Source organism: Doryrhamphus excisus, linkage group LG19 (assembly GCF_037039965.1).
Source record: "Doryrhamphus excisus strain RoL-2023G ecotype Guam linkage group LG19, RoL_Dexc_Guam_v1.1, whole genome shotgun sequence".
NCBI lineage: Eukaryota > Metazoa > Chordata > Actinopteri > Syngnathiformes > Syngnathidae > Doryrhamphus > Doryrhamphus excisus.
The window spans coordinates 4,660,559-4,682,365 of NC_136375.1; the positions used below are offsets into that span (position 1 = coordinate 4,660,559).

General features: G+C 42.3%; 1 protein-coding gene across 2 annotated transcripts in view; it reads right to left on the bottom strand.

Annotated features, from left to right (window-relative positions):
- LOC131106719 (netrin receptor UNC5D-like) overlaps nucleotides 1-21,807 on the bottom strand; it is a 198,388-nt gene that overhangs the window by 52,220 nt on the left and 124,361 nt on the right. The window contains exons 1-2 of one of the 2 annotated variants that reach the window (XM_058056063.2): nucleotides 18,092-18,223; nucleotides 15,880-16,086 (exon numbers count right to left, since the gene is read on the bottom strand). Coding sequence is in view for 1 of the 2 variants with exons in the window: in XM_058056062.2 (XP_057912045.2) it covers nucleotides 15,880-16,086 (207 nt within the window). In the remaining variant the exon portion in view is untranslated. Of the gene's footprint in view, nucleotides 1-15,879; nucleotides 16,087-18,091; nucleotides 18,224-21,807 lie in introns of those variants that run through there. The other variant, XM_058056062.2, reaches the window with a different exon arrangement.

Genomic DNA, 21,807 nt, shown 5'->3' on the forward strand with positions numbered 1-21,807 from the left:
ATATTTTGTGATGTTTATGCCTTTTTATATTCATTACCGATGTTGTACTTTTCTCCAATGATCAAGACTAGAACAACAATTATGTCCTGGCATTGCTAAAAGATTAGCGTCCAATCAGATTGCACTGATGTCAATGTCAACATCTGATCAATCAATGTTATTGACTAGCGTTGGCGGATATTTTTCCTGTACCGGAATACTGGTATAGATTATTCCATTATTCCTCAGGGTAACGGGGGATGCTGGAGCCTACCCCAGCTGTCTTCAGTCAAGAGGCGGGGTACACCCTGGACTGGTGGCCAGCCAATCACAGGGCACATATAGACAAACAACCATTCACACTCACATTCATACCTATGGACAATTTGGAGTGGCTAATTAACCTAGCATGTTTTTGGAATGTGGGAGGAAACCGGAGTACCCGGAGAAAACCCACACATGCACAGGGAGAACATGCAAACTCCACACAGAGATGGCCGAGGGTGGGATTGAACCCTGGTCTCCTAGCTGTGAGGTCTGCGCGCTAACCACTCAACCGCCGTCCCGCCCATACCGGAATACTGGTATAGATTATTACATTATTCCTCAGGGTCACGGGGGTGCTGGAGCCTATCCCAGCTGTCTTCAGGGAGAGGCGGGGTACACCCTGGACTGGTGGCCAGCCAATCACAGGGCACATATAGACAAACAACCATTCACACTCACATTCATGCCTATGGACAATTTGGAGTCTAATTAATTGAGGCTAATTAACCTAGCATGGCTGCTTCCAGTCAACTTTATTTTTCACACTTCCACCACCAGAGCACAGCACACACACCGATTCCCGCACTTCCTGGTTCACAGGTCATGCTCAACCCGCCCCACATAGCTGGCCAAACACATGCCTGCAACAGAAGAACCAACTGCGTTCGTGGTTTCTCTCGTGTGTATAGAATCTATACAGACGAGAGAAACCACGAACGCCAGCATGTACATATGAAAAACAGTGATTATTGCAAGCGATAAAAAGATATCTGAATACAACACAATTAAATACATGTATTTGTACGCTTGTGTCTTCGTTGGAATAGGTGTGTATGCTATGTCAGTTGGTTCTTCTGTTGCAGGCATGTGTTTGGCCAGCTATGTGGGGCGGGTTGAGCATGACCTGTGAACCAGGAAGTGTGGGAATCGGTGTGTGTGTGTGCTGCGCTCTGGTGGTGGAAGTGTGAAAAATAAAGTTGACTGGAAGCAGCCATGTTCTTTTTTGGTATTGAAATCCTTAAGCAAAGATTGATTTAAGCTGCTCGACATTGTTCTATACTATAGAACAATGTCTATACTATAGACTATAGATGTTCTATACTATAGAACAATGTCAAGTGCATTATTGCCCACTTTTAATGCAGTTTGGTGCAGGATCGGATATATGGATAGTCCGGTTATATCAGTATTTTTTCCGACTCCCGAGAATATCGATATAACGAGACTTTATTGTATTTGAGAACAGTGGAATGTTTTATCAGAGCTTTTCTTGTAGAAAATTGGAACCAAGGCGATTTTTAATCAATTTTTAATAAATGTGTTTTTTTGTTTTATTTTTGGAAAACCTGATGCGGCCCAGTCTCACCCAGACCCGAGCTCCAGTGGCCCCCAAGTAAATTGAGTTTGAGACCCCTGTGCTAAGGTTTGTATCGCCCAACACTATTATGGACCATTTTATTTCCTCATGCTAAGTGTGGAAAAGCCGCACGTTTGAATAAAACTGCTGGCATTGGGCTCTTGTTAAAAACAGCCCACCCCCTCATCTTCACATCTGTTTGTGACGTGACCCCCCAACCCCCGGCAAAGCGGTGCTGTGACGAGCAATTGAACCTGCTGCATTGTGACAAGAGCCTCCAGCACGCAGCAAAGCATGCTGGGAGGCGCCACCGTCATCTTTATTAATGGTCGAGCCACGCAAGGCTGATGCTGCTGATGAATAAACAACATCATGATGTAACGCTTCACGCTGCAGGCACACGCGGTGACTCACACTGCCTGCAGTGCACACACACACACACACACACACAAGAAAACAACAACAAAACAATTTCCACATCTGGTCAGTTTACTGTTTAAACTGCAAGCCGCCAGTGGGAACACTTTCATTTTTATGTACAAAATACTTTCTACTACTTCAAGACAACAACTGAAAGTTTTTACTACTTTTAGTAAAGTTTTTCAAGTCATTATCGACTATATTGCAACGATTAACAATAAAACCTTGTCGCCGAAAGCGTCATTGTGTATAGCGTGATGTACCTCACCTGAGCCCAAATTCAGTGATTAACTTGACTTTTTTCAGGATGGATTTTAAGATTCTCTTACTGGTTTTTAAATGTCTTAACGGCTTTGCCCCTTCTTATTTATCTGATCTGCTTTTACCATATCAACCCCAGCGGACCCTGCGGTCCTGGCCTTTTAACTATACCAACACCCAGAACTAAAACCCACGGTGAGGCAGCATTTAGCCACTATGGCCCCCACCTGTGGAACAGCCTGCCGGAGAGCCTCAGGACTACGGAGACTGTTCATATTTAAAAAAAAAGATTAGAGACACACCTTTTTAATCAGGCTTTTAACTCATATTTTTAAACTTTTATGTTTTTATCTTTTTAGTCCTATTTTATGCTTTTAGTCTTTAGCTTTTAACTCCAGTGTTTCCTCGGGGGGGGGGTCCTCCACACTGGGGGCTGTGTCGGGTCTGCTGAGGGGGCGCCATCCTTGGGTCCCTTCGACCCGGCCGGCTGGGGGTTCCTCCCTTTAATGTGGGGGTCCGCCCATCTGTCGGAGTCGGGGGGCCCGGGTGCTGGTCCCCCGATGGCACGGCCTGCGGCTCCTCCCAGTGTGGACGGCCCCAAAGGTGGCGTTTCCTTGATCCTCCTGCCATGTCTCCCTACTGTGTGTGATTGTGTGTGATTGTGTGATTGTGTGTGTGTGTGGGTGTGTGTGTGTGTCTAGTATGGAGGGTGGGAAGGAGGGGCTTTCTTTTGTTTCTTTTTTTTTCCTTTTAATTGTGGTAATTGTTTTAATTCTGTAAAGCACTTTGTGTTGCATGTCTGAAAAGTGCTATACAAATAAAGTTGATTTGATTTTGATTTGATTTTTCTTTGGCTCTTTTGCACCACTTTTTCCCAAAAGAAGGCTTCAGGTTGCTATAGGCTTTATTTTTTGTCCAACTCAGCAGCGCCTCGTATAATAATAATAATAATAATAATAATAATAATAATAATAATAATAATAATAATAATAATAATAATAATAATGAAAAAGAAAATAACAATAGCGCTGCACAGGAAACGAGTGGTTAGCGCACAGGCCTCACAGCTAGAAGATCAGGGTTCAATCCCACCCTCGGCCATCTCTGTGTGGAGTTTGCGTGTTCTCCCTGTGCATGCGTGGGTTTTCTCCGGGTACTCCGGTTTCCTCCCACATTCCAAAAACATGCTAGGTTAATTGGCCAGTCCAAATTGTCCATAGGTATGAATGTGAGTGTGAATGGTTGTAGGCGTGCTGTGGGTGGAATCAATTAAAACAGACCACAAAAAAATACAGTAAAGCTGGAATAGGTGCAGTTTCTGAAAGATCTAGAAAGTTTTCTGTATGGGTTATTGTGTGTAGCTGCTCTATATGAGTCCATTTTTACATTGGTATGATGGATTTTTTAAAATGTAATTTTATTTATTTATTCATAATAATTTTTCTTTATTATTTTATTTTTTCATTATTATTTTATTGTATTTTTTTATACTTGATAATGTAAAAAAAAAAAGTTCCCGCTCTCAGTTTCACGGATCGTGACTGAATTTGGTGGAGACGTTTATCGCGACATGGCGCACAAAAAGTGTCAGGAAGTCATGCCCATAAAAGTAATAAAGTTTTGAACTGATTAAAAATGTGTTGGACTCCTTCGAGAATCCTTAACCAAATGAGCCCCAAAAAATCATGGATCCAATATCAATGGAATACAACATGTTCCATGGATGTGGGTGAGGCATGGTGACATTGTTAGATCCTGGAACAGATTATTTCTATGTCCATGATTTCCTATGGGGTTCCTATGGTGATATTATTATTGTAAGCTGGTATCACTGGCAGTATTAATCAGCAAGGTGGCTATCATGTGTCCTAGCGAGGTTTGTAGCGTTTTGCGCTGAAGGCAAAGCAGGAGAATCCTCGCCGCTCCCACGTGGTTTTGTTCCTGGAGCATCGTGTCAGTGTGTGAAAAATGATCCAATAACAGCGTTCAGGAATAACAGCTGCTGCGTGTTTGTGTTCCTTTAGCTCCTCGTCCTGCGGCACTGACGCTCCGGGCTCATAACGGGGGCCCGTAGTCGACTTTGAAAACGCTCCGCCCTCTGCTTCCTGTCTAGCTCTGCGTTGTTTTGACTAGATTTGGCTGGTCTTGGTGGTGGTCTTGGCCCGGTCTACGAGGATGCCTGCCAGCAACACCGGATCCAGGATGGTAGTGATCCCGGATTGTGTGTTCCTGCTTGAAGTGGACACAGAGGCCGGCGTCTGTCTGACTTCAGGGAGACGCTGCTGTGATGAGACATGGAGGCGGCGGAACTGCAAGGTTTTGGCCCGAGGTCGGACTCACGACCGAGCCTTCTGACGAGCGTAACCCGCTCACAGCAACGTCTTCATCTGCTGTGCAAAGCTGTGTGTGTGCGTGAGAGCAGGGAGACGCTCCACTCGCCTCATGAAAAAAAAAAAAAAAATGAACCTAATATTCAGCCATGGAAATGCTGCGAGTCGACATTTGGTGTGTTTATGTGCAAAGACGTGTGCGCTTATTAGGAGCCACTTTGCATCCACAAGCTCACTGAAGGCCACTTCATTAGCCGCCACGCTAGCTAATGTTCTATGACACCGGAGACTAACCCACCCCCCCTGAACACCCCCCACCCCCACCCCCACCCCCCACCGTCAGGCTGGTATCTTCCCTGCTCTTTAACGGAGCATGAAGGCTGAAGAGGCACTCTACTATCTGCTCATCATCATCATCACAGCATCCGGAGAGGAGCGCTTCTTTTCATCATCCTGCATCCATTTACATCCTGCTCCTCCTCTTATCTCATCCTATCAGGATATCGCTTTCACCTTCCTCCTTCGCTGACCTTCTCAGCGCGGCTGCACTTCCACTCTACTCAGATCACTGCAAAGGTCAGAGTTCGCAACTGGAGCTGTTTCACACGCTATCTTTTTCTGATTTCTTTGGATTTCTTTACAGTTTTATTCCATAGGAAGTAATGGGAAAAATAATAAAATGTTACGCTATAAAAGTTTACGGAAGTCGATGGCTGTACGGGACTACACTACGGGACTTTTTTTGTGTTGGTATAAATTAACAGCGCTTACTATTCGTAGCTGGCTAGCTAGCAAAGTTGCTTTGTGAACGTTAGCTTAGCTTGCTAGCCCTGGACAACACTTCATTGGACTGGGGTTTATCTAACATTAGTTCCTCAAATTATTAAAAATGTCTACAAAGGAAAGGATGTATTCAAAAGTTACACGATATGAGGATAGTATGACAATATTAATTATGAGCAAGGCACATTGTAAATAGGCCGACATTGTGTTTGGTGGTGTTGGGTTAAATGGAGGGCTTACTGTGTTTCCCGTGGGTGTTAATTAACAAGAAAAAAATATACGCATATAATATGTAAATGTAATGTTTTGTTTATTTAACAGCATTTCACCTTCCTGAATCACAGTGTCATGCTAGCTGCCACGTGCGTGGTAGGAGCTGTAATTGTAATGATGTAATGCGTATAAGGAAATATTTTTTTTTTTTGTGTCCCTTTTTATTCTGTCGTGGGACTCTGAGATTATATTATATTATTCATTCATTTTCTACCACTTTTCCTCACAAGGGTCGCGGGGGGTGCTGGAGCCTATCCCAGCTGTCTTCGGGCGAGAGGCGGGGTACACATGCAAACTCCACACAGAGATGGCCGAGGGTGGGAATTGAACCCTGGTCCTCCTAGCTGTGAGGTCTGTGCGCTAACCACTAGACCGCCACGCCCCGCCATCGTCTTCGGGCGAGAGGTGGGGTATACCCTGGACTGGTGGCCAGCCAATCACAGGGCACTATTATATGATATGATATTATATTATATGATATTATATTATAAATAATATCTCGCTCGCTCACTCTCTCTCAGGTGGGGTCAACCTTCCTTGGAGAAATTGGCCCCAAACATCTTCTTGGCGTCGGACAAAGAAGCAACAGCATCCAGGATTTCTACATCATTTCTAGACCAGAATGCTATTCGCAAGGCCATTACTGGATTTTTGCCGTGTCATATAATGATGCCGGCTGCACGGTGGACGAGTGGTTAGCACGCAGGCCTCACCGCTAGGAGACCCGAGTTCAATTCCACCCTCGGCCATCTCTGTGTGGAGTTTGCATGTTCTCCCCGTGCATGCGTGGGTTTTCTCCGGGTACTCTGGTTTCCTCCCACATTCCAAAAACATCCAATCCAATCCACTTTATTTATATAGCACATTTTATAAACAGTTTCCAAAGTGCTGCACAGACTAGTAAAAATAAAAAGTAATAATCCAAAACTAAAAGAGCATTTAAGAAATAAAATAATAAAATAGATATTAAAATATTAAAAACAAGAAACAAAGCAATAAAAGTATAAAAAATAAAACCAATTACAATAAACACGAAGAACTAAAAGACACAGGACCATACGACTCACTCCGAGTTAAAAGCCAGAGAATAAAAGTGGGTTTTAAGACGAGACTTAAAGCTTTCGATATTGGGGGCCTTTTTTTACTTGGGAGGGCAGAGAGTTCCATAGTTTGGGGCCGACCACAGAAAAGGCTCGGTCCCCCCTGGTCTTAAGTCTCGTCTTAGGCACCACAAGTTGGAGCTGGCCCTCGTACCTCAGTGACCGAGCTGGAGAGTAAACTTGGATGAGGTCCGAGATGAATTTGGGGGCCAGCACATTCAACGCCTTAAAAACAAACAATAAAATCTTAAAATCAATCCTAAAACGAACAGGCAACCAATGTAGGGAGGCCAGAATTGGGGTGATGTGCTCCCCCTTTTTGGTTCCTGTTAAAAGCCGTGCCGCAGAGTTCTGGACTAACTGTAAGCGGGAGAGAGACTTTTGGCTAATTCCAGAGTAAAGTGCATTACAGTAGACCAGTCCAGAGTGTACCCCGCCTCTTGCCCGAAGACAGCTGGGATAGGCTCCAGCACCCCTGTGACCCTTGTGAGGAGGAATGAATGAAAATGAATGAATATAATGATGCTTTGTCTGGCTTCTTCATCGTCATCCAAACCAAGTGTTTATTATGAAGTGTTGAAATAACTATACCTGAGTGTAAGAAAACTAACACTGACACTGTACATGTTAGTCAGTGTTAATTGTCTACTCCCTACAGTGTAGAAATGACTAGACCTAAGTGTAAAAATATACACCGACACCGGTGAAGAGCACCATTGACACTAATTTTTAACTCACTAAAGTGTTGAAATAACTATAGCTGAGTGTAAAGACACAAACACTAGCGTTAGTGTAAAAGTAACACTGAAAAGAGCGGACGCATATACACACTATGGTGGTGTTAAATTTAACACTGGCATTTTTGCTGTGTACGGATCCCTTCAGGGTGTCATCTTCATCACATACAGCCATTATTATTGCTGGCTGACTTTGTGGTGGTTTCAGGCTGCTTCTCGAGTCATCAAAGGCTCCTCCCACATCTTATGAGACGGTCTAAAATCAACAATTTTCTGTCTTGTATCTGGGAATTTGATTTGAGCTTATTTATCCTGACTTTGGCTGAAAAATGTCCTGTTTGTTTGTTTGTTTTAAAACATGGCTTCTGGAGAATATAAGTGGTGGCTTAGGTCAATTTTTTGGGGGGCATTACTGCGTAAATTTTGGAGGTGTCCTGAAACATCACATTTTGCACGCAATTTTGCACGCAATTGCCGATTTATGGGACAGCCTAAAATCTTTACAATTCATCATCGCCCATCTGTTTAGTCTGGGCGCATTTGGTCAAAGTGCCGAAGAGGACATTGTCTTGATTTTGCAAAAAAACAGCAAGTCCAATTCCACAGATCGGGAAGATCTGGGTTCGAATCTCCATTGGGCATCTGTGTGGAGTTTTTGTTTGGTTTTGGTCTCCCTGTGTGTGCTTTTTCCGGACGGTACTCCGGTTTCCTCCCACATTCCAAAAATTAGGTTAATTGGCGATTCCAAATTGTCCATAGGTATGAATGTGAGTGTGAATGGTTGTTTGTCTATATGTGCCCTGTGATTGGCTGGCCACCAGACCAGGGTGTACCCCGCCTCTCCCCTGAAGACAGCTGGGATAGGCTCCAGCACCCTCCGCGACCCTTGTGAGAACAAGAAAATGAATGAATGAATGATTGTTCTCCCTGTGTGTGTTTTCTCCGGATGGTACTCCGGTTTCCTCCCACATTCCAAAAACCATTCCACATTCCAACCCTCATGAGGATAAGCGGCATTGAAAATGGATGGATGTCTAATTAAAACCGCCCATTTCCTGATAGATTTCATTGGAAAGTGAAAGTGGTGGCAGGGGGTAATTTTTTCTACACTAATAAGGGGTCCTACACTTCTCGTAAAGTTTTTTTTTTTTAAATATCAAATGTCATATTCATCACATACAGCAATTACAATTGAAGTCTTACTTAGTGTTGCTTAGCAAGTAATCCATGGCTCCTCCCACATCTTGGGCGAGAGGCGGGGTACACCCTGGACTGGTGGCCAGCCAATCACAGGGCACATATAGACAAACAACCATTCACACTCACATTCATACCTATGGACAATATGGAGTCGCCAATTAACCTAGCATGTTTTTGGAATGTGGGAGGAAACCGGAGTACCCGGAGAAAACCCACGCATGCACGGGGAGAACATGCAAACTCCACACAGAGATGCGACCCAGGTCTTCCCAATCTTTGTGGCCAACATGGCAGGCCCCGCTGTCAAGTATTTATATATATTTGATTTGTGCTCTTCTGGTCAAAGTCCCTAGAAGGAGTTCCTCCTGACGAAAATTGGCCACCTGAAACTTTTTTCCGGACACAATTTTGCTATTGCCCAAATAATCAGTTCCCGTGACCACTTTTCAAGTGTAAAAAGAAGTGAAGCAGAGTACTAAATGGTGACCTTGTACTTCTCTTACCTCACAACAATTCCATCAAAGCCTCCTCCATATTTATGTCATCCCTCTTCTTCCAGGAACACACACTCTCACATATATATATACACTTTTTGTTTTTATGATGGGAGGCACATAATTGTGTTCCTTCCCCCCGGCCAAAACATTCCCACTCTCCACCGCTCATCACTTATTCATACGCCCATGGAAAAAAAAACAAAAAAAAAACAATAAATACGTTCAATTTCACATTAGCACGTTGCTGCTCGCTAACTCACATCATGGTATCAAACGCGCGACAACATAAAACAATGTCCTACAATGTAGGTCACATTTGAAGTCGAAAAAAGTGGATTATTGATGAAAGTGCATTGATTTTGAACATCATTCCTGAATATATATACACTTCGGTTGTCCCTTAGGTGGCTCCCATTCTGCCTGACGATAAACATCACCAAAGTGTGGAATACGTCACAGTTTTGCGTGTTCCTCCTGACACAGATGGGAGCTGTCGGTATGATCCTTGTATAAAATATTGAAGGAGATCGTTTTTCGCAGCAGGCGCGCTGCAGAAAAAGAGCCCGGAAGACTCCATGAACATCTTGTGTCACGGTGTCTCACAGCTTTAGTGCTCGAGCAAAAGCGCCTCCAGTCCCTCTAGAAGCTTCCGTTGGCAGCCAGCTGTTGTCCGACACCCCGCCGACAAAGACCGAGGCCCGGCGGCAGCGCGGCTTCAAGCCGAGGAGGTCATTTTTCTCAACGTGTGGTTCTTTATAACCTACAGTACGTCTGGAGTCTAGAAGACGACATTACTACAAACTAGCAGAAACAGTTATTCTTTCATGTGTAATGTGAGTGTGAATGGTTGTTTGTCTATATGTGCCCTGTGATTGGCTGGCCACCAGTCCAGGGTGTACCCCGCCTCTCGCCCAAAGACAGCTGGGATCGGCCCCAGCATACCCGTGACCCTCGTGAGGATAAGCGGAAAATGGATGGATGAATGGATATGCATTCCAGGTCACTTGATGGCGGTGAAACACAAAAAAGCATACTTTTCATAGCCTTCATCAGCGGTGCCATTATTAAAAATGAACATTTCCCAATTTTAGCCTCTCCAACAAATCTGTTTTCTTTTCAAAGCGTCCAAATATTGGACCCAAATATTCCAATTGCATTCGGTTTATTTGCTCAAACAGAAAGAATGTAACCTTTGTATACACCTCATTCCGAAAGAAAAGTGCCAATCCGAATGAACATATAATGGGATTCCCAGGGATGGAATATTCCTTTCCCCGATCCGATTGAGGTATCTTGTACCCGCTCAAACGGAAAGTTGTCAGGGTGTGTTCTTCTTTGTGGTGTTTTTCTTCTTCTGTTGTTTATTGGCGGTTGGCAAGCAGCTTTGGGTGTGCATTACCGCCATCTGTGGAACAGAATCTAAACCCTTCTATACTTTATTCATAAAAAGAAAATATATATCTATATAAAACATGTCCCCAGTTTCATTATAAAATATTAGCAAGATTGAATTTGATCTTTTCCTGTTTAAATTTATCCCGGGTGCGTTCTTTCAGCACATGCTCAGATATGATGTAACACGCAGCTCCAGACGTTCTTCGCTTTTAAAAATGGGAAAAAATAAAATAAAATAAATAAATAAAAATGGAGGCGAGCAATCGGCACTGGACTGCTGCGGAAAGTTTGTTTTTGATCCAAACTAAATTTCAGGACTGGACCAACGAAAAACTGGCAATACGGAGTTACTCCAACAAGTGGAAGAAAAATTCAGGGAAGTCGGTATCACGTGATGTTGATGTTTACGTTTTACTGGGCATGCCCCATTGACTATTCTGTTGGATTATAGCGGCGTATGTAGACAAGAGATTGGAATATTCCTTTCCATGTATATTGTTTTCGGAACGGTCATTCGGAAAGACAAACATCGGTTGATATCTGTATCGGAGTTCATGATATATGAATACAACACATACAGTATGTGTTCATTCCACCACAGGAGATATGTCATGGTACACATATCGGTATCGGCTGATATCGGTATCGGAAAGAGAAAGACAATATCGGCATATCGGTTTTCGGCAAAAAAGCCAATATCGGACATTCATAGTTATAATAATACACATGAAAAATATCTAAAATAAATGTGTCCAACCAGATTGTGGCAAATGTGAGTCAACATAAACAGCAAGTATACTTCATTAAATATAGGGCGTACACTGTGTACTAGTGGTGTGTCGGTCATGAACGAACGGTCAAAAGAACTAGTTCTTTTTTGTGAACGGAATAAACGAGGTCACCGCCTCTAAAATACCCGTTCAGTCTGTTCAGTTGGAAACGTTTTTTTTTTTTATTGGGTGGAGAGTCAGTTCACCGTTCCGACTATCTGCGTGTTTGCCTGTCTTATCCTATCGTCGAGCCTCGCTCTGTGGGTGGGTGGGGCTAGCTGACTGAAAGACTGATTGTCCGACACTCATCGGCCGTTCATTCATGACCGACAGTTGAGTCGAAACGAACGTGAACATGACTGAACGGACGAACTCGACACGGTTGATCGGGTCTATGGACAGGGGGAGATCACAGCCTAACGACCGATTGACCGAAATGACCGAAATGAACAAATCTTTTTACTGAATGAACCAGAATGATCCGGTTCAGTGAAATGAACGTTTTTGCCCATCACTACTGTGTACATAGTTTCCCCGAGTCTGACTTTTGACAGTGTAGTGCTGTCCCAAATCCATTACTGTCATTCCGCACTTACTTAAACGATGAGCGCCATACTTACCTTCTTCTTGTCACCTTTTCAAATGCGAATTGCAACAGCGAGATAGTCCCTCCCCTTTTGCCACATAACCAAGATGACACCCATTGAGGATGACAAGTGTGAGTGTTGAGTTGAGTTGACTTTGTGTGTTTTGAGTGCAATACCCATGTACTCCATTGTGCGGCACAACAGCTACTGTGAACAAACTTGCTGGAATTTCAGTTATATTGAATTCATTCTAATTACCGGTATACATATTTTTTAAAATTGTTAATATTTATATATTATATTTTTACCATGTAGGTTATTTTATTTAATTATTTATTGAGTTATTTTTTCATTGAGTTATCATTCAAAAAAACATTTTTAACCAGATTTTTAAAATATTACTTTTTACTATTTCATAATTCTTTATTATTAGCATTCAGATTCTTCTTTTTTAATTTCATATGTAATGATAATGGTAATGGTTTATGTTCATTTGAACAATCGAGTGCATCCCATAATTAGTTTACAGTTCCACATGTCCAAAAGGAGTAGGAAGAAGCAAAGTTTATTAAATCCTACCCCTCCATCTGGTACTTTTACAATCAGTAACTCTTACATTTGTTCACTTCCTGCTTTCCTAATATAATTTAAAGTTTTTTTTTAATTTATTTTATTAATTTGTATATATATATATTTTTATTATTTTTTGTCACATACCGAAGTATGAGGTGATATGACAATGATATGACATAAAATGACATAATGGATACCATAGTAACTGTCAATATGGTAATGGTAATGGTAATGGTTTAATTTCATTTGAACATGCATCAGATTACAATTGAATGCATCCCATAATCAGTTCACAGTTCCACATGTCCAAAAGGAGTAGGAAGAAGCAAAGCTTATTAAATCCTACCCCTCCACAAATCCCAAGTGTACGCAAGTGCACCAATCCGACACAGCCAACCAATGTTGAAAACACGTCTGTGCTTGGCTGAGGTAAAATGATGGATGGTTTCACGTTGCTCTTTAAATAAGCATTAATCATCGGTGTGCTTAGCCTTTAAGGATATGGGAGAGCAGGTGATTTGGGACAATTGAGGCTCAATAAAAGGTTCCGTCGGACCCCAGCGTGTCCCGAGCATCACGGCCAGGTCTTGAAAATCAATTGGCATTAATTTGGGGACAATTTGTTTCTGGCGTTCTTCGCTACGCTCCAATTAAGTCCTTACAGCAGCTCGCCGAGCAGATGCCGCGGGGGCTTCCGTTCGCAGCGTGCGCCTGATTTTTGTGTTCTGGCGCAGAACACGCGGAGGAGAACACGTGGATCTTTTCAGCTCCAATTAGCTCGTCTTTAATTACGAGGCATCTACCCACAAACATGAGGCAAAAAAGAGAAAAACATCCTCGTTATGAATTGGGAGCGGAGCTGAAAACATCCAAGCCCCAAACAGGCGGTGATGAAAGTTCTCCTGGAGGCGGCATCCATGCCGTTGCTGCAACCGGATTCAAGAAATCCATGAGAAGTTGTACAGTCCTGGAAACCCATGAAGCAGCTCGACAACCTTTGGCCGCAGATTCCTTGGACATCTTGGAATTCTTCCTAAACCAACAGAATTCTTGCTTTGATGAAGGACACGGTGCAAATTGGAACTGGTGGGTGGCAACGTAAGCTAACATTTTACTGCAAACATCTGTCACTATCATCTCGGATAAACACACACAAAAAAAACAACATTAGCAGACGATAGCGCCATCAAACACAAGCACCTCTGGCTAGATATCTCGCTATATCAGGTGCCACGCAAAATCAATAAATATCATTCAATCCCAACCATTTTTCAAAAGCCATCCCTCTCAGTACTTGACATGGTATATACCAAAAGAACCATTTGACTCCCATCTTTCATCAGAAAACAAAAGTTGTTTTCTACTTTTTTCCGATCTTCAGTAATCAGCAGTAGAACATAGCTAAGTTTCAGCCAATCATTTCCCTTCAATGGGTAACCTCATTCACGTCCCGGTCGCTGCAGATCGCTCTTTTACAAGGCAAAGATGCATACCGAGGTCTTACTAAAAGCGCTTCAAACATTTGTTTGGGTGCGATCGGTTGGGTAAAAAAAATTATAAATACGTCTTTAGCGAATGAGTTAATATGTCTCCATTGACATTCTTCAGAAAGTTTTTTTGTCGAACGCCTATGAGTCAGCGAAATTTTAATTGCTGTCCAGCACAGGTGAGTCAGTAACCACGTTTACATGAGAAGTTTTTCTCTTTCTGAATGGAATCTTTCCGAATGACCTTTCCGAAAACAATGGTATACATGGAAAGAAATATTCCAATCGCGTGTCTACATGCGCTGCTATAATCAAACAGAATAGTCAATGGGGCATGCCCAGTAAAGCGTAAACATCAACATCACGTGATACCGACTTCTTCGAGTTTTTCTTTCACTTGTTGGAATAACTGCGTATTGCCAGTTTTTTGTTGGTCCAGTCTTGAAATTTAGTTTGGATCAAAAACTAACTTTCCGCAGCAGTCCTGGGCCGATTGCTCGTCTCCATTTTTTTAAATCAAAGAACGTCTCAAGCTGCGTGTTACGTCATATCTCAACATGCGCTGAAAGAACGCACCCGGGAACAGGAAAAGATAAAGTTCAATTTTGCTAATATTTTATAATTAAGCTCGACACATGTTTTATATAGATGTGTTGTTTAGATTCTGTTCCACAGATGGCGCTAATGCACACCGAAAGCTGCTTGCCAACCGCCAATAAACAACAGAAGACGAAAAACACCACGAAGAAGAACGCACCCTGACAACTTTCCGTTTGAGCGGGTACAAGATACCTCAATCGGATTGGGGAAAGGAATATTCCACCGCTGGGAATCCCATTATTAGTTCATTTCGGATTGGCACTTTTCTTTCGGAATGAGGTGTATACAAAGGTTACATTCTTTCCGTTTGAGCAAATAACCCGAATGGAATTGGATTATTTGGGTCCATGTATACGTGGCTAGTGACTCACCAGCCGTGCTTCACTCAAAACCCGGAGTCTTTGTCAACATGTGAGTCATTAGCCATGTTTACATGAGGAGTTTTTCTCTTTCCGAATGACTTAGGAAAACAATGGTACACATGGAAAGGAATATTCCAATCTCATGTCTACATGCGCCGCTATAATCAAACAGAATAGTCAATTGGGGAAAGGCCCAGGGGTCTTTGTCCGTCTCTGTTGAAAACCAGTGAACCAGTAAATCTTGACTCTTCATCAGTCACATGTGAGTCGGTGAAAATCCAGTCTTCATCTAATGAGGCTTTGAAACTTGAGTCTTCGTTGGGCACCCGTGAGCCAATAAAACTTGACACGTCGTTGCGCACCTGTGAGTCAGTGAACCTGTCGTCTTGGTCGTCTAAGATCTGTGAAACCCAATTCTTTGTCAAATACCCATGAGACAGTAAAACCGCACTGAGTCACTGAAACCACAGTCTTTGTCGAGCACTTATGAGTCAGTGAAACTTGAGTCTTTGACGAGCACCTGCGAGTCACTGAATTTCAAGTCTTGATTGAGCACCCGTCAGTCAATGAAACCGGGGTTTTGGTCGAGCACTTGTTAGTCTGTAAAATTTGAACCTTTGTCAAGCATCCTTGAGTCAGTGAAACTTAAGTCTTCGCCGAGTGCCTGTGAAACTTGTGGGCTTAGTGAGTGAATGGTTTATTATGTGGAGTCTCTGTTCACAGGGTAAAAAAAAAAAGGTTAGAGTAGCAGTTGCACGACGAATGAGGTTTTTCCTGGTTTCCTTTTTTAATTTAGCCGGCAGGGGAGAGTAAGTGAACGAGTTAATGGGCGACGAGTACCAGTGAGTCCCAAATGAGACTCATACATCTCTAATGTTCATTAGAAGAGCTTAGATGGTACCTGTTCCCAGGTCGGTGTGCTCCCTGGACGTGTGCTGGCTCTGATGGACCCACTCGCCGTTGCACTTGAAGAAGATCTGCAGAGCAGGTCGGGCCTGACAGCGCAGCTTAATGGGGTTGCTCTTGATGATGTACGCATCCACGGGTTCCTCCACGAAGCGCGGCAGCGTCCCCGACTGGCCATGCTGCTGGCTTTCACCGCGAGCGCCTGTCACGGTGGAGAAAATACAAATATACGTCAAGATGACATGCTTGTGGGCTTTTCCGGAACATCAAAATGAGTCGTCTGCTGTCACTCTGCTTCTGAGCTGTTGAGATACTCAGACGTCTCCTTCGCTTTCTCACAAGCAACTCAAGTCTGGACTTGTAATACCTTACACAAAAATGTTTCATTTAACTCATTAATTAATTAATACCCCAACAAATCAGGGGTGTCCAAAGTGTGGACTGGGGACCATTTGCGCCGTGTGGCCTGTGGCATATTCTCAAAATACAATAACTACCTAGCTAAGTAACTAACTAACTAAAAATAAAACATTTACTTCAGAAGTACTACGAATCGCTTACATACTGTGCCACTCATAATAACAGTCTAACAGTAAACACAAAACATAGCAAACGTATACTTAAGAAATATAAATACAAATATCAATACGATTGTAAAATGACAACAAAAACCAACTATTTTAAATCTTTTCCCAAAATGCATTGTGTCCGAGCAAAGCATTTATTCGTGCCTGCCAGGGCGCTGCAATGACTTCAGCCACCCTCGGTGCTCCACTGGTGGACAGAGGCAGCATTGCAGTGGCATTAATCCATCCACTTTCTATGCTGCTTGTCCTCCAATTAAATACTAAAATATTTGATTCATTCATCAACTGATAGTGGTATTTGTTTGTATAATTCTTATACACCTTGAGTGTTAAGTTGTCGTGTGATGAATTTAGTGGTAATTGTTACATTGCGTATTGACCTCCAATTTCCAATGGGTTGACAAGGTCTTTGAGAGTTTTTTCATAGCTCATGATTGGTTCCTGTCAAATAAACAACAAATTCCACTAAGAGATCCTCACAGAGTGGAGAATCGAACGCCTGTGTATTATACAGTTTATGTACAAATCCGTTTTTTCCCTCTAAATTTGGTGGGTGTGACCGGAATTTACTGTAATTAAGGAGAAAAAATTGATAGTAATAATTTTTCACCCTTGAAATGTATACAACTTCTTAGCATGTCTACATTATTTTTTAAGTATGCGGCCCTCAATGAAAAAGGCTTGGAAAAATCAGCGTATATTAAATAAAAATGTCAAAATAAGATTAAATAAAAAAGTAATAATAATATAATATGTTTTAATATATACATATATTTTATTCATAAATGTATAGATTTTTGTCCTATTTGTCCAGACATGGCGTGTGTGCGAGGCAAAAGGAAGCAGATGGCGGCAGTCTGCAGTCAAAAGATTAGCGGTGATGCAGAAAAGCAACGTAAACGACTTCTTCGATGAGTAAACATGGCCGCCTGCCTCGCAAACACACACACACGAATGGCCATGATATCATGTGACGGGCGACATCCACTCACATGACTCATTCATAGTACCCGTGACTCGCCGAGGAGCACGCGGCTTTGCTCTGTGTTCTCTCTGCGGACCGTCACCGACGCACTTTAGTCGATAACGACACGTAAGGCGGTCTGACGGCCCGTGGACTTTTAGTGTCTGATTTTATTCCCTCAAATTAAAGCACATGCATGATTAAAAGCTGTCCAAGATGGCGGCCCACACCACCATCACTACACTTCAGTAAGTACGCTGTGTACACTGTATACGTACTTCCTGTGTGTCAATAAAACCCCATTAAAAGCGGGGTTTTGAACCGTAGTCATTTAGACTTTCACTTGACATGTTAATAATTCATTGATGACGTGGTTATTTTATCAAAATGAACAAAGCAAGAGTGCCAACTAAAAACTGGAAAATTAGACATAGAAAAAAAAAGCAGCAGCAAGCAACGTAGCTTGGCTATGAATTAATAACCAAATGTAGTCGCTAATTAAAGTTTCATTGGGACTCAGTGTCATAACTATTTCACCACGCTGAGGAAATCACATTCCTGTTAGCTTCCAGCAGCTGTGACGCGTAAACGCTGACTTGCAGGCTAACGCAAACATGCGGATTAAAAAAAAAGAAAAAAAAACCCTAAAAACAAACCGGGCCAGCATTTGTCAGCGCTGCATTCATTAAACGCTCCCGCGCGAGGCGCCGACAGATGGACGGCGTCGACGGCGGATCAGAGGTGAGGCGAGCAGATGACAGGTGGGTGTCGGCGGAGAGAGGCGACGAGGGAGCATCTGCTAGCGTCCCAAAAAAAGCCCTCCAACATTTTCACCCAGACTTGATTGTGTTTGCTCTGCGAGTCACCGACAGGAAGTCTGTCAGACTCAAACTGCTGCCAATGCTCGCTACAATGAAATGCAGCTAATTTTTACAAATTTTACAAATGCAAAAACAAAGAATATATTTCTGCTAAATAGTACTACTTTGTAACAAACTGAGCCGAAATGTATATGTAAGTCGGAGCTTGACTGTTTTTGTAGTTTATTATCTTAGTCTTGATGTAGCAATAGCAGCAAGCTAACCTACTAGCGTTTAACGGTTGGAAAACGCTAGCTAATGTTAGCTAAAAAGAAAAATGTTGAAGCAGATGACTTTATTCTAACTTTGAGCAAAAAAACAATATTGAATGTACACTAAAATATAATAAACAACATTAATTATGATCCTGTCCCAGGAAATTGAGGGACGAGGGAGCATCTGCTAGCATCCAAAAAAAAAGCCCTCCAACATTTTCACCCAGACTTGATTGTGTTTGCTCTGCGAGTAACCGACAGGAAGTCTGTCAGACTCAAACTGCTGCCAATGCTAGCTACAATGCTAACAAATGCAAAAACAAAGATGTTTGCTGCTAAATAGTACTACTTTGTAACAAACTGAGCCGAAATGTATATTTAAGTCGCAGCTTGACTGTTTTTGTAGTTTATTATCTTAGTCGTGATGTAGCATTAGCAGCAAGCTAACCTGCTAGCGTTTAACGGTTGGAAAACGCTAGCTAATGTTAGCTAAAAAGAAAATTGGAATTTTAATACAAAGTAAAATGTTAAAGCAGATGACTTTATTATAACTTTGAGCAAAAAAACAATATTGAATGTACACTAAAATGTAATAAACAACATTAATTATGATCCTGTCCCAGGAAATTGAGGGACGAGGGAGCATCTGCTAGCATCCAAAAAAAAAGCCCTCCAACATTTTCACCCAGACTTGATTGTGTTTGCTCTGCGAGTAACCGACAGGAAGTCTGTCAGACTCAAACTGCTGCCAATGCTAGCTACAATGCTAACAAATGCAAAAACAAAGATATTTGCTGCTAAATAGTACTACTTTGTAACAAACCGAGCCGAAATGTATATGTAAGTTGCAGCTTGACTGTTTTTGTAGTTTATTATCTATCTATCTATCTATCTATATAGTCTTGATGTAGCATTAGCAGCAAGCTAACCTGCTAGCGTTTAATGGTTGGAAAACGCTAGCTAATGTTAGCTAAAAAGAAAATTGGAATTTTAAGACAAAGTAAAATGTTAAAGCAGATGACTTTATTATAACTTTGAGCAAAAAAACAATATTGAATGTACACTAAAATGTAATAAACAACATTAATTATGATCCTGTCCCAGGAAATTGAGGGACGAGGGAGCATCTGCTAGCATCCAAAAAAAAAGCCCTCCAACATTTTCACCCAGACTTGATTGTGTTTGCTCTGCGAGTAACCGACAGGAAGTCTGTCAGACTCAAACTGCTGCCAATGCTAGCTACAATGCTAACAAATGCAAAAACAAAGATATTTGCTGCTAAATAGTACTACTTTGTAACAAACCGAGCCGAAATGTATATGTAAGTTGCAGCTTGACTGTTTTTGTAGTTTATTATCTATCTATCTATCTATCTATATAGTCTTGATGTAGCATTAGCAGCAAGCTAACCTGCTAGCGTTTAATGGTTGGAAAACGCTAGCTAATGTTAGCTAAAAAGAAAATTGGAATTTTAAGACAAAGTAAAATGTTAAAGCAGATGACTTTATTATAACTTTGAGCAAAAAAACAATATTGAATGTACACTAAAATGTAATAAACAACATTAATTATGTTCCTGTCCCAGGAAATTGAGGCCCGGTTTAAAATGGAAAAAAATAAGCTGCGGAAATGAGAAGTAATTGCATCTTATGGTTCATCAACATGCGGAACACGATGGGTCCGTTTAACCGCAGCAGCGTTATTTAAAAAAAAAAAAAAAAAGTTATTTGTGCTTTGTTTCTCCTCGGGCCGCCTCGGTCCGACTGATCGCAGATCCACTTTCTTCATCTCTTCTCTCAGCTTAAAAGCAGAAAAAGATGCAAGATGCTGCAGTGCTTTGTTCAAATATTGATGCAAACCTCTCATCTGTCATCTCAACACGCACACACACACACACACACACACACACACACTGCTTTTTAGGCTTTTTTACCCCTTTGAAAGCAGATTTTAGACATAAAACTCTAGTTACAGGAGGTCCTCAGGTTCCGTTCCTGTGACGCTGTTTCAGTACGTGTCGGAACATGGAAATATACTGAAATGTATTGACTGGCCGAGGATCGAACCAGCATGTGCTGAACATTTTGATGTTGGAACGGTTGGAAAAATGTGGGAATAGTTAGTGGACAAAAAAAAAATATTTTCCATCAGCAGTTGGCACTAAATACATTACCTATGCATTTTCTATTATAGTAAATGTAGGATTTTTTGGAATAGCCAATGTGTCTTTAGTGAGCTGAACATTTTGACCTTCGATTGGTTTGAAAGGGTCGAAAAATGTGAGAGGAGTTTGTGGGCCAAAATGAAGAGTTATGAATAGTTGTTGCCATTTATGATAAAAACATTTTATATTTATAATAAATTCATTGCTGGCTGCATGGCGGTTGAGTGGTTAGCGTGCAGGCCTCACAGCTAGGAGACCTGAGTTTGATTCCACCCTTGGGGTTCTCTGTGTGGAGTTTGCATGTTCTCCCTGTGCATGCGTGGTTTTTTTTCCGGGTACTCCGGTTTCCTCCCACATTCCAAAAACATGCTAGGTTAATTAGCGACTCCAAATTGTCCATAGGTATGAATGTGAGTGTGAATGGTTGTTTGTCTATATGTGCCCTGTGATTGGCTGGCCACCAGTCCAGGGTGTACCCCGCTTCTAGTGCCAAGGCAGCTGGGATAGGCTCCAGCATACCCCATGCGACCCTAGTGAGGATAAGCGGCATAGAAAATTGATGGATGGATGTTGATGATGGTTCATGATGATCGGCTTGGACCGGGGATGCAGCCGATTTTACTTTTTGAACATTTGACCATTTTTAATTTCACTTTCACTTTCTTTAACATATGCTGGGGAGACATAATGACGGGAAAAAAGCCAACTAAAAAGGGATTTCCTCAGATATACTGTAGCTCCATCTGCGTGTGACCATTGTCTTTTTGGGTTGGGTTTTTGGGTTTTTGGGTTTGTGTTCCTCTTGTAAACCATGTGTGTGTGTGTGTGTGTGTGTTACAGGTGGCGCACACGTCTTCATCAGTGCAGTGACAGCTTGCCAAGCTGCTCGTGGCAGCAAACGGGAGACGGCGCTTCCCACGGCGAACCACCATCAAAGAGCGAAGAAAGAAGTGGGTCAGCCGCGTGTCAAAGTGACGAGCCAGACAACTATATCTGACGACGATGACGGCGCTCGCTAACGGTACCCGTACACGTTGTTTACCCTGATACGACATGACACATGATTCACTGGAGGAGAGCGCCGTTCACCACAAAGATGACAATGTTACTCTGTGGAGACCTCCACCAAGGCC